This window comes from Oncorhynchus nerka, linkage group LG28, assembly GCF_034236695.1.
Source record: "Oncorhynchus nerka isolate Pitt River linkage group LG28, Oner_Uvic_2.0, whole genome shotgun sequence".
Classification (NCBI taxonomy): domain Eukaryota; kingdom Metazoa; phylum Chordata; class Actinopteri; order Salmoniformes; family Salmonidae; genus Oncorhynchus; species Oncorhynchus nerka.
The window spans coordinates 43159631-43177145 of NC_088423.1; the positions used below are offsets into that span (position 1 = coordinate 43159631).

General features: G+C 46.0%; 1 protein-coding gene across 6 annotated transcripts in view; it reads right to left on the bottom strand.

Moving 5' to 3' along the window:
* Positions 1 to 17515, bottom strand: part of LOC115113249 (latent-transforming growth factor beta-binding protein 1) — a 138247-nt gene that overhangs the window by 41958 nt on the left and 78774 nt on the right. For 3 of the 6 annotated variants that reach the window (XM_029640700.2, XM_029640697.2, XM_029640696.2), the window contains exons 10-15: positions 15470 to 15592; positions 12347 to 12514; positions 6715 to 6927; positions 4441 to 4463; positions 3373 to 3484; positions 2744 to 2830 (exon numbers count right to left, since the gene is read on the bottom strand). In XM_029640700.2, the coding sequence (XP_029496560.1) occupies positions 2744 to 2830; positions 3373 to 3484; positions 4441 to 4463; positions 6715 to 6927; positions 12347 to 12514; positions 15470 to 15592 (726 nt within the window). The remainder of the gene's footprint in view (positions 1 to 2743; positions 2831 to 3372; positions 3485 to 4440; positions 4464 to 6714; positions 6928 to 12346; positions 12515 to 15469; positions 15593 to 17515) is intronic. The other 3 variants (XM_029640698.2, XM_065012811.1, XM_029640699.2) reach the window with 2 other exon arrangements.

Genomic DNA, 17515 nt, shown 5'->3' on the forward strand with positions numbered 1-17515 from the left:
AGCCCAGTCAAAACTGTTCGCTGCTCTGGCCCCCCAATGCTGGAACAAACTCCCTCACGACGCCAGGACAGCGGAGTCAATCACCACCTTCCGGAGACACCTGAAACCCCACCTCTTTAAGGAATACCTAGGATAGGATAAAGTAATCCCTCTCACCCCCCTTAAAAGATTTAGATGCACTACTGTTCCACTGGATGTCATAAGGTGAATGCACCAATTTGTAAGTCGCTCTGGATAAGAGCGTCTGCTAAATGACTTAAATGTAAATGTAATGTTTTAGACTGATCCAATGAACCATTGTATTTCTGTTCAAATGTTGTATCAAGTCTGCCCAAATGTGCCTAATTAGTTTATTAATACATTTTCAAGTTCATAACTGTACACTCTCCTCAAACAATATCATAGTATTATTTCACTGTAACAGCTACAGTAAATTGGACAGTGCAGTTAGATTAACAAGAATTTAAGCTTTCTTCCCATATCAGATATGTCTATGTCCTGCGAAATGTTCTTGTTACTTACATGCTAATCATATTAGCGCAAGTTAGCTCAACCGTCCCGTGGGGGGGCACCGATCTCGCAGTTAACACTTCTTTAAAAAAGCATTGCCGGTTGTAGGCTTGTAAGTAAGCATTTCATTGTAACGTCTACACCTATTGTATTCGGCGCATGTGACAAATACAATTTGATTTGATTTGATTTCAAAGTGTTGATTGGTGACCTCTTTGCCGTGGAATGTGATTGTTTTTCACACGTGTGCTTTATTGAATTTTTCTCTTTGTATTTTGTATTTTCTGGTGTATTTTCTATGTGCAATTTTTAATTGTAAGATGCAAAACAGATCTTGGTCTCAATAATCGGCAAAATCCCAAAACCTACTCACTGGGTGCATCAATCGGTCTACTCATGTCTCGACATGAGGTCAGCTGTGGGACATAACACAGTGGGAAAGTATGGAATGAAGTAAATCATAGTGTCTAATGCCCATCAAAAGGCACCAATATGCAGACATATTACAGAAGTGGGCCACTGGACCTACAGTTCCAGAGACTTAAGGACTCCGTCATATCAGCCGAAACTGTCCAATCACAGTGACGGAGCGGTTTGCCATTGCAGAACTTGATGAGAAGAAGAGAAAATGAAAGGGGTATTAAATTAGTGGTGATAGATGATGAATATAGTATTTAAGAATTACAGTGTTGCTGAGGAAATGGTCGTCAAAATGTCAGCAAGCTTCGAGATCACATTAACAATACATTACGCATCCCTGATGTATGTGGTTGTTAATGGCTGGGATTCTTCAAAGCTCAGCAGGCCAGTGTGGTAGAATTACAAATAATTTAAGTATTACTGTACAAATTTCAATAGGCAAGGTATTATTGCTCAAATATGCCACAGCGGCATCTCCTCAGAAATACAGTTACATTCAATTACTGCTGTGTTTTATATAGGATTTAGGGAAGACATCAGCCAACCAGAGGAGGATGGGCTCCTGCTCTAGACTTTGCTTCCTGTCAAGGTTTCTTCCCGCCTAAGGAGATTTCCCTCATCCGTTCGGTCAAGCGTTATATTTTAGCACTTTGTTACAAATGTATTTGTAAAATGCACAATCATTTGATTGACTGACTGACTGATTGGTTGATTGAGCTACAGAATGATTAGCGAGTGTAGTTGCTTTATACCTTAAAGAGCATCTCCGCCATGTTACAATCAAACGATTGTTGTGTTTTGTCGAGGATGTACTTTAGAAAGAAACGTCATGTTGAGAATGATTAGCAAGCGTTGAGGCACAGAGGCCAGAGTCTAATCACAGTAAGGATGACAGGATGATTTTTTTTTTAAAGAGAGAGACGCAATTATGTATCACAGTGTACCGAGTATCTGTCATCAGGTGGCTTAATTGTTGTGGCTTCTTAATATGGTGTCACGTTTCCGGGACACCGGGACGTAAAACGCTGAGATGAGAGCGGTCTGGGTGCTTGGATGTCCGCCTAGCAAATATAACCCCAAATACCCCAGCGGTCCCCTGATTGGTCCAGGTGCTTTTTGTGGGCCTGGAACCAGATAGTCCCACTCCCTTCCCTCCACACTTGTCTCCGTGCCGACACTAATCTCTATTCTACTGCTCTGTAAAGTCCCCCCTCTTCCTCACCCTGGGTATCAAAACAGGTGCGTTTCACACAAGTGGTTGCCTAGCGATGGCACAAATCTCTGGCCTCACTGGCCTTTCCCTTCCGATTCAAATAACCACAGCAACAACATCTAAAATGGGAGTCTCTCAAATACAACAATACAGGACCCAAATACATTTCTCTAAGGGTCAGGAGAGAGAGAAAAAGTTGCTCTGCATTTTCATTGGAGTGATTTGAAGCCTTTATGAGGATGTTGTTAGACTATTGTTAAACTATTCCCATCTAGAAAGTGGAGAGAGAGACTTCATGTTGCCACGGCCCCTCAACAGCAACACAGGATTCCTAAATATAGAAGAAGCCCGAAATACAACTGGGTAGAACCCCAAGGACAAAGAAAGGAGGTCAGGAAGAGCCAGAAAGTGCCATGTTCCCAGTCTGCGGGCCTCTATTCATTCATGATTTTTACACAATCAGCTTGGGATAGCTTAGATAGAGTTTGTAGCAGGGATAGTAGTTACTAACTGGTCAGCAGCACATTGACCAGTCGACTAACCTGTGTCCAGATGTCACCGGGTTACTGCGTGTCACTGTATGTCACTGTGGGCTCTTACCTGCTGACTGAGTCGGGGCGATGTCCTGGCCAGCGTTGGAGGGGAGGATCAGGGCTGGAGCAGGGGGGGACGTTTTCTCCACAACCTCTGCGAGACCAGGACAGATAGAGCCAGGGGAGAGAACAGCGCAGTCAGACTTTCCGTGGTCTTTAAAATGAGTGTTTCAATGTTGAGTTGTTGTCATGAAACTGTAACACGGAGCGCTGCAGAAATCAACAATCCCAGCGGACAGAGATAAATCACTCTTCACCGTCACGTGCTGAGCTGACAGTTGTTAAAAGATTTTTCCAGCTTGGATACATATTGAACCCTTTTTACAACAATTGAAACCTTGCATTTCAATTAATATAATCCTATACTAGAGCCTGGAGAACACCCATCTCAAATGGCAGGTGCTCTTTCCACTATGACGATTAGACCTGTCACAAGGGAAAGAACATAATATATTTTTCAAACCAACCCATTTTCATTTCTATTCTTTCAGGTCAAATTGACCGAAAGTACAGTGTCAAAACAACATAAATCATAATTAAATAACTTCCACACTTTGCCCTGTGAGGGTGGGCACCAGCCCAGTGAGACTGAAATAGCAGCAGAGAGAGTAGAGGGGAAGGGAATGGATGAGACACCTGGGTAGGCCGGCTCCATCCTCATGGTAGAGACACCGGGAGAGAGCTGTGGCTGGCCAGCCTCGACCTCAACTACTGGCCTACTACTAGTAGCCTCCAGAATAACCAGCTCCTTGAAGGACAAAACACAAGACAAACACAATATGGACCTCGGGGTCAGTGGACTGATCCCGTATAGACATGTGTGAGGTTTTGGTGAGCAAGCGCCGCTCATGCACCGATGTCATGCGTGAGCTCGTCAAATAGGTCGCTTGGCAGTAAACTATTTACAAAACAGCTTGCATGGCAGCTGAAGGAAGGAACGTGCTTGAAAGGATTGTAAGAGCAACATTTCGGATAGTAAGAGCAACATTTGTTGTCATTGAGTGGACAGGGTCTATAGAATGCCCAAGTCAGTTGTGTGGAGTCCAACTTGACTTCAGCTTTGTAGACATTTGGAGTTTCTCGGAGTGTACTGCGCAACAGTGTTCACTCACTCCACCCCTGTCAAAGTGCTTTTAAAGAGTTTCAAGCAGCTGAGTCTACTTTACCGCTGAAAGAACCAAGACCAGATCATGTAAAAGAGAGCTTCTATATTTAATTCAAAAAATCATAATACAATACTAAATCCATTACAGAAAGGTTTCAGGACTGTTCAGTATTTGAGGCTCTAAGGCTGCACTTAAACATGCAGCCCGATTCTGATCAGTTGCTCAATTATTGGCAAAAGAGCTGATCTGATTGGTCAACTGACCAATTTGTGGAAAAAGATCAGAATTGGGCTGCCTGAGTAAACGCAGCCTTACAGTATGAGGCTGGACAAAAGCGCAAAGAGCAAAGTCTTGTCAGCTGCGAACGACATTGACATAGACGTTCCACTGTGAATGCTTTAAGTGCGCTTAGGCTGAAAGCATGGAGCATTGATTGGCTCAAAGTCATGCAGTTGTGATGCCGACTTCATGCAGAGGTGATGCTGCAGGCTGCTTCTGCAGGTTGCTGCCATAGAGGCTGAAGGATGAATACTTCTTGTTGCATGCAAGAAAGCTTATTTCTGTTCCGTTGTTTTTTTGCAGAAGAAACCCAACCTACCTGCTCAGGTGCATCTGTGGCAACTGGCCATGAAGACAAAATAAAAACAACACAAAGAAAGAGTGAGTTCAAAAAAAAAGGGTGGGACCGTTTGAAAGCACAAGGCTGGATATACCTGCCCTTGACTACCAAGGTTTGTCAGAGGCAAGTACATCATTCATTTGTATTTTTAGGACAACATTCACATTATAGTTCCCCATTAAATATAGTCAGGCTTTTGAATACATCAATTAACCCGGCTGGGGCCAGAGAGGATTAATGATTTGCAATCCATAAGACGGTCACCTTCACAGGTACTTTTAGCTGTTCATGACCGCATCAACATGTGATATTTTTCATGGCCACGTACAAGTGTTAATCAGTAACAAGGATGTTCCACTAACACCTTATTTTAAACACTGGCCAAATGCCATGTCATAACTCAACCCTCTTTGCATTTTTACGGAGGTCATAAAGAGCAACGGCAGTGTTTTACGAATGACGCATAACATTAGGCGTAAAATAAATTCCCTCCGCCAGGGTTCATAGCCCATTGTGGCATGCAAACACTCATCGACACAGGTTTGGGCAGTGACTTTCTCCTCTTATTGTTTGTCTGAGTCTGTCCTCTGCCTTGGATCCTCTGTGCTCAAGAGAAGTTTAGCTGTAGTTTTGCATAAGTCTGTGCAGTCTACCGCTGGCCAAGTTTCTCTTTCCCTCACCGGCCGCCAAGCATGTCCTGAACAATAAAAGAGAGGAACTCCATCTCTCCTCTCAGAACCCAGCGGTTTGAGTGGTGAGGGCAAGCCAAAGCATGTGAATCCTCATCATCCTATCTAGGGTGGAACTGAATTGGTGTCTGGGTGAGCGATGTTTTTAAAGACCCCCACACACTCACGCATACAAGTCGGTTCTGTCTTTTGTTTCACTTATGTGCTGCCTTTTGTCGAAGGGTGGATTACGAAAAAAGTGCGCTGGCACTGAAGGTACACGATATTCCACATATCAAAACAGGACAGCATCGTGAAAAGACAAAAGCATGGCCCCAGGGCCCATGTGTTACAGTCTACGATGCCAAATTCCACAGAGCACTCTACTTGAATTCTAAAAGACCAAGCAACTCCCATCTATGAGTCACACTGAGGCCCAGCTCATCCCAATGTTCTGTCTCTGTCTTTCTGGAGTACATTAGTAAAGATGGCTGCTCTTCTACTGGTGCTTGCTGTGTGATGTTGACTCAGCTGGTACAGAGGGAATTGTGTGATGTTGACTCAGCTGGTATAGAGGGAATTGTGTGATGTTGACTCTCTTGGTATAGAGGGAATTGTGTGATGTTGACTCAGCTGGTATAGAGGGAATTGTGTGATGTTGACTCTCTTGGTATAGAGGGAATTGTGTGATGTTGACTCTCTTGGTATAGAGGGAATTGTGTGATGTTGACTCTCTTGGTATAGAGGGAATTGTGTGATGTTGACTCTCTTGGTATAGAGGGAATTGTGTGATGTTGACTCTCTTGGTATAGAGGGAATTGTGTGATGTTGACTCAGCTGGTATAGAGGGAATTGTGTGATGTTGACTCAGCTGGTATAGAGGGAATTGTGTGATGTTGACTCTCTTGGTATAGAGGGAATTGTGTGATGTTGACTCAGCTGGTATAGAGGGAATTGTGTGATGTTGACTCTCTTGGTATAGAGGGAATTGTGTGATGTTGACTCTCTTGGTATAGAGGGAATTGTGTGATGTTGACTCAGCTGGTATAGAGGGAATTGTGTGATGTTGACTCACCTGGTATAGAGGGAATTGTGTGATGTTGACTCTCTTGGTATAGAGGGAATTGTGTGATGTTGACTCTCTTGGTATAGAGGGAATTGTGTGATGTTGACTCAGCTGGTATAGAGGGAATTGTGTGATGTTGACTCTCTTGGTATAGAGGGAATTGTGTGATGTTGACTCAGCTGGTATAGAGGGAATTGTGTGATGTTGACTCCCCTGGTATAAAGGGAATTGTGTGATGTTGACTCTCTTGGTATAGAGGGAATTGTGTGATGTTGACTCTCTTGTTATAGAGGGAATTGTGTGATGTTGACTCTCTTGGTATAAAGGGAATTGTGTGATGTTGACTCCCCTGGTATAAAGGGAATTGTGTGATGTTGACTCCCCTGGTATAAAGGGAATTGTGTGATGTTGACTCCCCTGGTATAAAGGGAATTGTGTGATGTTGACTCCCCTGGTATAGAGGGAATTGTGTGATGTTGACTCACCTGGAATGGAGGGAATTGTGTGATGTTGACTCACCTGGAATGGAGGGAAGCTGTCTCTCAGTGACGCTCAAGGCCTCCACTGGTTTCTCGGGTGTTGGGAAGGGCAGAGGCGGGGCCACAGGCTCTTGGTGGGTGATCATTGGCTTGTTGAGGGTCTCAGGTTGGCTGGGAAGTTTGGGTGGTTTGGGCTTGTAAGAGCCTGTGACAGTGTAGCCCATCCCACCAGGGCATATCTCCTTGAATTTAGCTAAAAATGTTAAAAGAAAAATAAGTATTCTTTACGCAAGAAAAAAAAACACATCAGAAACCACTTCCATCCCAAAAAACAGATCGAAATGTCCACATGAAATATATTTACTTTGCATAATTCATAGCTATATGACTAATTTGATTGATCTTTTATTTGATGTAACTCATATGTAAAGTACAATAAGTTAGGTTAGGTTTTTGTTGAAGCAGATTCACCACGTGTATATAATTCTCTGAAGTCTTTCCGAGCTCCACATACAGTGCATTCGGGAAAGTATTCAGACCCCTTGACTTTTTCCACATTTTGTTACGTTACAGCCTTATTCTAAAATGGATGAAATAAAAAAAATCTCATCCATCTACACACAATACCCCATTATGACAAAGTGAAAACAGGTTTATAGACATTTTAGCAAATGTATTACAAATAAAAAAGTATTCAGACCCTTTGCTATGTGACTTGAAATTGAGCTCAGGTGCATCCTGTTACCATTGATCATCATTTAATGTTTCTACAGCTTGATTGGAGTCCATCTGTGGTAGATTCAATTGATTGGACATGATTTGGAAAGGCACACACCTGTCTATATAAGGTCCCACAGTTGACAGAGAATGTCATAGCAAAAACCAGGTTGAAAGAATTGTCCGTAGAGCTCCGAGACAGGATTGTGTCGAGGCACAGATCTGGGGAAGAGTACCAAAAAATGTCTGCAGCATTGAGGTCCCAAGAACACAGTGGCCTCCATCATTCTTAAATGTATGAAGTTTGGAACCACCAATACACTCACTAGAGCTGGCCACCCAGCCAAACTTAGCAATCGGGAGAGAAGGGCCTTGGTCAGGGAGGTGACCAAGATCCCGATGGTCACTCTGACAAAGCTCCAGTTCCTTTGTGGAGATGGTAGAACTTTCCAGAAGGACAACCATCTCTGCAGCACTCCACCAATCAGGCCTTTATGGTAAAATGGCCAGACGGAAGCCATTCCTCAGTAAAAGGCACATGACAGCCCGCTTGGAGTTTGCCAAAAGGCACCTAAAGACTTTCAGACCATGAGAAATAAGATTATCTGGTCTGATGAAACCAAGATTGAACTCTTTGGCCTGAATGCAAAGCATCGTGCCTGGAGGAAACCGGGCACCATCCCTACGGTGAAGCATGGTGTTGGCAGCATCATGCTGTGAGGATGTTTTTCAGCAGCAGGGACTGGGAGACTAGTCAGGATCGAGGGAAAGATGAACAGACCAAAGTACATAGAGTACATAAAACCTTCTCCAGAGCGCTCAGGACCTCAGACTGGGGCGAAGATTCACCTTCCAAGAGGAAAACGAGCCTAAGCACACAGCCAAGACAACACAAGAGTGGCTTCAGGACAAGTCTCTGACTGTCCTTGAGTGGCCCAGCAAGAGCCCAGCCAATTGCAGTTAAACCATTACATTTAACATTGATAGCGAAACAAATATATCAGATCAAACAGTAACTAATCCAGCTACCTTGGTAAACATTCCAACAAACGAAGAACACATTGAAAGAGATACCTTAAACTCCGCACTTCACATCAAGGTTAGTCCTGAAATGATTACACCAATCCTATATGTCTACTCAAGTTTATTTCCTGATTAAGGAGAACAAGTTTATCATTTACTCTTATCTTCTTATGGCTGCAGGGGCAGTATTGAGTAGCTTGGATGAAAGGTGACCAGAGGTACCCAGAGTAAACGGCCTGCTCCTCAGTCTTGTCAGTCTCAGTTAGTATTGGATAGAAAACACTCTGAAGTTTCTGATATTGTTTGAATGATGTCTGTGAGTATAACATAACTCATATGGCAGGCAAAAACCTGAGAAGAAATCCAAACAGGAAGTGAGAAATCTGAGGTTGGTCGATTTTCAACTCAGGCCCTATTGAATTCACATTGGGATATGAATGAAGTTGCACTTCCTAGGGCTTCCACTAGATGTCAACCGTCTTTAGAAACTTGAATGAAGCTTCTACTGTGTTGTGGGACTGAATAAGAGCTGAATGATTCAGGTACTGGCAGAGAGCCATTTCCTGGTCATGTGCATTCCACATGATATCGACTTGCGTTCCGTTGCTCCTCTAGACACAAAGGAATTCTCTGAAGATTCTGAAGATTTATGATAAAAACATCCTAATGATTGATTCTATACTTAGTTTGAAATGTTTCTTCGACCTGTAATATAACTTTTTGAAGTTTTTGTCCGAAGTAATGCACGAGCGTTTGGATATGTGTACTTAAGGCTAGCTAATTTTGCTATAGATAATGGACATTATCGAACAAATCAAGCATTTATTGTGGAACTGCGATTCCTGGGAGTGCATTCTGATGAAGATCATCAAAGGTAAGGGAATATGTATCATGTAATTTCTGGTTTCTGTTGACTCCAATATGGTGGCTAATTTGATTATTTTTCTGAGCGCCGTTTCAGATTATTGCATGGTTTGCTTTTTCCGTAAAGTGTTTTTAAAATCTGACACAGCGGTTGCATTAAGGAGAGGTATATGTATAATTCCATGTTTATAACTTATAACTTTATAACTGTTATCATCTACATTTATGATGAGTATTTCTGTTGAATCGATGTGGCTAGGCAAAATCACTGGATGTTTTTGGAACTAGTGAACGCATTGCGCCAATGTAAACTCAGATTTTAAAAATATAAATATGAACTTTATCAAACAAAACATACATGTATTGTGTAACATGAAGTCCTATGAGTGTCATCTGATGAAGATCATCAAATGTTAGTGACTAATTTTATCTCTATTTGTGCTTTTTGTGACTCCTCTCTTTGGCTGGAAAAATGGCTGTGTTTTTCTGTGGCTTGGTGGTGACCTAACATAATCATTTGTGGTGCTTTCGCTGTAAAGCATATTTGAAATCGGACACTGTGGTGGCATTAACAACAAGATTACCTTTAAAACGGAATAAGATACATGTATGTTTGAGGAATTTTAATTATGAGATTTCTGTTGTTTTGAATTTGGCGCCCTGCACTTTCACTGGCTGTTGTCATATCATCCCGTTAACGGGATTGCAGCCCTAAGAAGTTATAACAGCTCTTAATCTTACCCACAGAGATGTTCTCACTTGGGAAAAAATGGGCCCCGTTCCAAGATATCATCCTCTAACTCTACCACCCACACTCTCTATAACAACCTGCTGTACCAAACTGCAAACCTGGAGGATCTGGCAACCAAAGGAATCTGGCAACCCAGATTAATTTGACTGGTGTTGTTAATTAGGCCAAACGAGGTCATTTAGTAATGTCTCTCGGAGCCCAGACAGACAATACAGGCACAGACGAAGAAAAGGGTTAGACTTATTCCCAGATAAACTCCAAGGTCTAATGGAATGTTTGGCTCGGCATCATAAATGAAATAAGACAGACCTTTTTGAGTGGAAGTGTGAGGACTCAGCGAACAGCTTCTATCTATTTAGTGTGGCTGTGGTCCACATGATCTGCTGCTATTGTATCACCAAGGCGAACACTGACCATAATACCCGTACAGGTTGCACTGACAGAGGGGGAGCCGTGGTGGAGTAAGGGGAGACAGTGGGAGTGTGGTGGTGGTGCAGTAAGGGGAGACAGTGGGAGTGTGGTGGTGGTGGTGGAGTAAGGGGAGACAGTGGGAGTGTGGTGGTGGTGCAGTAAGGGGAGACAGTGGGAGTGTGGTGGTGGTGCAGTAAGGGGAGACAGTGGGAGTGTGGTGGTGGTGGTGGAGTAAGGGGAGACAGTGGGAGTGTGGTGGTGGTGCAGTAAGGGGAGACAGTGGGAGTGTGGTGGTGGTGGTGGAGTAAGGGGAGACAGTGGGAGTGTGGTGGTGGTGGTGGAGTAAGGGGAGACAGTGGGAGTGTGGTGGTGGTGGAGTAAGGGGAGACAGTGGGAGTGTGGTGGTGGTGCAGTAAGGGGAGACAGTGGGAGTGTGGTGGTGGTGGTGGAGTAAGGGGAGACAGTGGGAGTGTGGTGGTGGTGGAGTAAGGGGAGACAGTGGGAGTGTGGTGGTGGTGCAGTAAGGGGAGACAGTGGGAGTGTGGTGGTGGTGGTGGAGTAAGGTGAGACAGCGGGAGTGTGGTGGTGGAGTAAGGGGAGACAGTGGGAGTGTGGTGGTGGTGGTGGAGTAAGGGAGACAGTGGGAGTGTGGTGGTGGTGGAGTAAGGGGAGACAGTGGGAGTGTGGTGGTGGTGGTGGTGCAGTAAGGGGAGACAGTGGGAGTGTGGTGGTGGTGGTGGTGCAGTAAGGGGAGACAGTGGGAGTGTGGTGGTGGTGGTGGAGTAAGGGGAGACAGCGGGAGTGTGGTGGTGGAGTAAGGGGAGACAGTGGGAGTGTGGTGGTGGTGGTGGAGTAAGGGGAGACAGTGGGAGTGTGGTGGTGGTGGAGTAAGGGGAGACAGTGGGAGTGTGGTGGTGGTGGTGGTGGTGGTGGAGTAAGGGGAGACAGTGGGAGTGTGGTGGTGGTGGTGGAGTAAGGGGAGACAGTGGGAGTGTGGTGGTGGTCGTGGTGGTGGTGGAGTAAGGGGAGACAGTGGGAGTGTGGTGGTGGTGGTGGTGCAGTAAGGGGAGACAGTGGGAGTGTGGTGGTGGTGGTGGTGCAGTAAGGGGAGACAGTGGGAGTGTGGTGGTGGTGGTGGAGTAAGGTGAGACAGCGGGAGTGTGGTGGTGGAGTAAGGGGAGACAGTGGGAGTGTGGTGGTGGTGGTGGAGTAAGGGGAGACAGTGGGAGTGTGGTGGTGGTGGTGGTGGAGTAAGGCGAGACAGTGGGAGTGTGGTGGTGGTGAAGTAAGGGGAGACAGTGGGAGTGTGGTGGTGGTGAAGTAAGGGGAGACAGTGGGAGTGTGGTGGTGGTGGAGTAAGGGGAGACAGTGGGAGTGTGGTGGTGGTGGTGGAGTAAGGGGAGACAGTGGGCGTGTGGTGGTGGTCGTGGTGGTGGTGGAGTAAGGGGAGACAGTGGGAGTGTGGTGGTGGAGTAAGGGGAGACAGTGGGAGTGTGGTGGTGGAGTAAGGGGAGACAGTGGGAGTGTGGTGGTGGTGGTGGTGGAGTAAGGGGAGACAGTGGGAGTGTGGTGGTGGTGGAGGAGTAAGGGGAGACAGTGGGAGTGTGGTGGTGGTGGTGGAGTAAGGGGAGACAGTAGGAGTGTGGTGGTGGTGGTGGAGTAAGGGGAGACAGTGGGAGTGTGGTGGTGGTGGGGATTTAACTGCATCTAAAAGCATATATTTGGCAAAGCAGTTAACCACATGCACAGAGAGAGAGAGAGAGAGAGTGTCTGTGGGGGGGAGGTCGGATGAATGAATGCCATTGGTCCCATATTTCCATCTCTCAGTGTGAGATTGGTGGAATAGATGGATGGGTAGAGGTGTAGTCTGTCTGGAGCTCAGAGGTGCCGGCGTTGGGGACCTTACCTGTTCCTGGCAGGGGGCACTTGTCGCAGCGCGGGCCCCAGGCCTTGCCCACACTGCAGCAGCACAGCTGTTTGCTCAGCTGAGCAGGCACCGGGTGCAAACACTGCTTCCCCGAACTGACCAATCGGAAACAAGCCCCTTTCTCCTCGTGGACGGCAGGGGTGTCAGCTGAAGAGGTGCGGCGGAGGGGTGGAGGGAGAGGGGCGAGGGGAGGTGCGCCACATTGGGGGGGAGGACATACATGGGGGAGAGAAGAGAAATAAAGAGAAGAGAAGTAAAGAAGTCCCCCTTCACCGGAATCCCCCCGCCCAACACAGAGTCCAGTAGTCACACATTTATAACAACGACATCAAAAATACCAAGGAAAATGTGAAACATCTCGGCGTAGTTAGCTGCTACCGCTGAGACCTTTCATATCTTCGACGCAGGATTTTTGAGCTATGAAGAAAGTGTTGACTCAACTAAAGGCTCAAACACAAAACACACGCGACACATACGACATCGAAAGCTCTTTGGGTGTACAGACATTGAGCGCTTCATGCCATGGCTTCATGCACTAGTTAGCAAAGTCAAACGCTGACTCAAATAACAGCATGCAGTAGGGTTGGTTGAGTGTTTCTGAATGGTGCCCGTCATGAGGGGTTGAAGCAGCTCAAATCCTGAAGTGGGGGAGCAGGAGTGGAAACTGTGGCATGGCAAGGCACCAACGGAACAAAAGACTAAGGCTTTGACCTCCAAGTAGAGCTAAAGCCATATGATGTTCTTTCAGCATTTCTTCATTTTTCAATTGGTAAGCCGTCCTATCAACGGCGAATCAGTGCTAACACAAATGGACCATGACATTCCTTTATTTCTCTCGCACAACAGTCTCCAAAACCCCAAATGTGACTGTGTTGTACTGTTCAGACCAACAGCAGGCATTAATGAGTTAATGGACGAGTTTACAAGACATCATTCCAACAACAGTGAAAGGTAATAGCCTTTTCTTTACCAATTCCTGTACAAAAGGTCACAAAGGCTTGTTCCAAAGTTTTAATTCCTCTAACATTTTCCCCTTCGGGCAGTTTGTGTGGTGCATTGATATTCGTCGAAACAGGCGGAAAGAGTTCTCAGGTTTCCAGTCATTATGTTGACAAAGCTGAGCGTGTGTGTGAGCGTGTGTGTGTGTGTGAGAGTGTGTGTGAGCGCGTGTGTGAGTGTGTGTTACTGTTGGAAAGGCGGGCTCAAACCGCCGAACCACTGTCCCCCCAAACCCTCTACAAAAAAATTGTGACGGCGCCTCTGAGTCTCACACTTCACAGCTCGGACACACGGTGGAAATCGTGCATGACAGACAGCAATCATTTTTGCTCTAGTCTCCACTCACTTCCCCAAACTCCATCCACCCCCCTCCTCCCTCCTTCTTACCACCCACAGTAAAGTTGCCACCAATTAATACCAGTGACTACCAACTCCCTGATATGGCAGCACCACCGTGTTTAACACACTTGAGTCTTTTCGAGTCTCAGTAACAGTCCAGCTAAAAGGGCTATGGCTTGGCTATTGGGTTCAGTTGCTAAGGCTAAACTAGAGCAGTCCCATGAATAGGCCAGTGAATGACCCAACGTTAGAATCTCTCTCGTTGTCAGATGTTGGGAGGTAGCCCAGTAAAGGGTAGTGGGGATAGAGAGGTGAGATTTCTGGGGTTCTGTTAGATTGCCCTGGATGACCCTCCCTCCATTCCAAGTCAGTTGCTGTATTTGTGTCCCATCATGTTACCCTATTTTGGAGCATGATCACGTGTGGTTTGTGAACTTCAAGCAGTCATTATTTTGAACCTTTTGGTCAAGAATTTGTCTGAAATTACAGTCTTGCACCAGTGGAATGTTTGATGACGTGTCAAAATCCCCAAATACAAATTAGTCAGAGATTTTTAAAGTGCTACGCATGGAATGCATTGGTTTATTTTTGTTATACGTTTAGTTGGACACAGGATGTAAATGTCAAGTGTCACTCCGAGAGCATAATGCACTAGAGCATTATTAGTGGCGCTCACAATGGGTACGCCAGTTTTGGTTGGTTACTGTCATGCACACTATAAGCCAATCAACACGCAAAGGCGCAGTACAGGGGAGGGTCAGGCTATATCCTGGTCCTTCATCGACACCAATATGTTTCTCTCCAAACTCCACTCTGCTTTTCAGGTCAGTAGAGAGCCAGAGAAACTCAGTAACTCAACACACACAACGAGGGGAGAAGTCTAGACCTGACATTGGGGGGTTCAATGACAGGCAACATATGCAGGGGAGGGGGCAGACACAATGGCTGATGTCACTGATGAATTTCAAACGCCTCCTTTTTCCATGTAAGAACAAAACGGTAGCAAGGCTCCTTGCCGTAGCCAGTGATGTTGATGAATGGCCACTCAGGTTTCATTAGCAATGAGATAAATAGAGGGGAACCAGGAATAGAAGAAAAAACAAGAATGACAACACACACACACAGAAACACACATACACACAAACAAACACACACACACACACACACACACACACACACACACACACACAGTGGTCGGACTGGGAGAGACAACGAGCCGACAGGGAAACACAGATTACATTGGAACAGTGATTAAAGGCCATCACTGTTCAATCGTTCTCCGACCAAAAACCCAGAGAACATAGAATCAGGTCAATAGGATTTTAATCCCTCCCTCCCTCCCTCCATCCATCCATCCCTCCTTCCGTCCCTCCCTCTTTCAGTAGAGAGAAATGAGATCTGCTGTGTTTTCAAATGCTGTGCCTTGTGTTCCATGCTCTAGGGGGAATCTGATTAATTTGATAAACACCATGCTTTTCATCCATGCATTTTCGTCTGTTCCCACATTCGTATGCATTTCATCAAAACGCAGCCTTTGCAGTACGATTTGCGGCATTCACAACATTCTTAGACTGCAACCCAGACTGTATGGGCTGAATTAATACAAATTCAAAGAAATGTTTGGGAAATGTATGTCACACCCAAAAATGGCACTGAGAGAGAGAGAGGGAGGGAGAGAGGGAGGGAGAGGGAGAGGGAGAGGGAGAGAGAGAGGGAGAGGGAGAGAGGGAGGGAGGGGGAGAGGGAGAGGGAGAGAGGACTTACGGATACAGGTGGAGAGGGTGGGGTCAGGGATGAAGCCGGCCTTACAGCTGCACCTGTAGCTACCCATGGTGTTCAGACAGTCTCCGTTGGGACACACGCCCTGCAGCTGGCACTCATTAAGATCTGCAACAGAACAACAAGGAGAGGAACAAAGTAATGCACTGTTGATATACATATTAGTGTTTATTACACAGTACAGAAAGGAACATGAACTGAATGTGCATAGAATGGAGTTGTGTGCAAAACACAGCCTCATAACCATGGTTTAGCCGCATAACCCTGGTGTAGCCTATTAACCCTGGTGTAGCCTATTAACCCTGGTGTAGACCATTAACCCTGGTGTAGCCTATTAACCCTGGTGTAGCCTATTAACCCTGGTGTAGCCACATAACCCTGGTGTAGCGGCATAACCCTGGTGTAGCCGCTTAACCCTGGTGTAGCCGCTTAACCCTGGTGTAGCCGCTTAACCCTGGTGTAGCCTATTAACCCTGGTGTAGCCTATTAACCCTGGTGTAGCCTATTAACCCTGGTGTAGCCTATTAACCCTGGTGTAGCCGCATAACCCTGGTGTAGCCGCATAACCCTGGTGTAGCCGCTTAACCCTGGTGTAGCCGCATAACCCCGGTGTAGCCTATTAACCCTGGTGTAGCCTATTAACCCTGGTGTAGCCTATTAACCCTGGTGTAGCCGCATAACCCTGGTGTAGCCACATAACCCTGGTGTAGCCCCATAACCCTGGTGTAGCCTATTAACCCTGGTGTAGCCTATTAACCCTGGTTTAGCCGCATAACCCTGGTGTAGCCTATTAACCCTGGTTTAGCCGCATAACCCTGGTGTAGCCACATAACCCTGGTGTAGCCGCTTAACCCTGGTGTAGCCGCATAACCCTGGTGTAGCCGCATACCCATAACCCTGGTGTAGCCACATAACCCTGGTGTAGCCGCATAACCCTGGTGTAGCCACTACATAACTGTTCTGGTCCAAGGCAGCCCTGTAGTTTTAGGTAATTAATGTGGAGTTGAAGAGACAGTTTCAGGTCTTAGGCATAAATCCTGGTTATGTAGTAACCTCACAGAAGAGCAGGTTCATTTCCTTAGTTCAAGGTCTGGGTTATGAGGCTGGCTGTGGGACTAACATCTTTATGCTTTATGTCCTCAGGGGTTCATTGGCTCATTGCAGCTGTGCTGTGTCAGCCAGTCACTAGAGAAGGGTTTCTCAAACTCGGTCCTCGGGACCGCAAGACGTGCACGTTTTAGTTTTTGCCCTAGCACTACACAGCTGATTCAAATAATCAACTAATCCTCAAGCTTTGATCATTTGAATCAGATGTGTAGGGTTAGGGCAAAAAAACAGAACATGCAGCCTTTGGGTCCCGGGGACCGGGTTTGAGAAACCCTGCTTGTTCAGGAAGCAACAGCAGGGTAGACATAATATGTCCGGCTGGAAGAAGGTCAACAGAATGCTCTCCCCCGTATTCTTCCTCCTAACAGGAGGAACTCAGCTGCCTCTTAGCTGTTTACATATACCTGGCTCATTTCTTTCGGCATCCAGTTTACAAGTGCAGTTTGTTATTGAGAGGGCTAAATACGAAGCATGTGTCTGAGTTATGTATCGAAAAGAGAGCTTTGTTTTCCCCCTAATTCTGCTCCACAGGACACATATTTTCACTTTCTGTTTGCAAAGTGAAAAGCAGAAGCAGTACAGGAGCATCATGTACACAGAGAGGGTGCGAGCCGCCTGACACTAAGTGGATCGTGTCATGACAAGAGCAGCATCACATCACCGTGTGGCACTCTAACACCAGCCGGCAGCATGTTGATATCCTTCCATGTAAGTTATGAATATTTCAGAGGCTACATCACGCCCAGGTCCATAACACAGGAGGCTCTGTCAAACTGTCAAAGAACCACTAATCAGGGTCAGAGACGTCACTTCCCAGTGACGTTTCCCCTGGGGTGGGTGAATGAGGGTGTTCCTTCCTGCCCTACAGGATAGATGATCAAAATCCCCTTTTTTTCTTCTCGGGCAGATCTCAAGAGGAGAAAG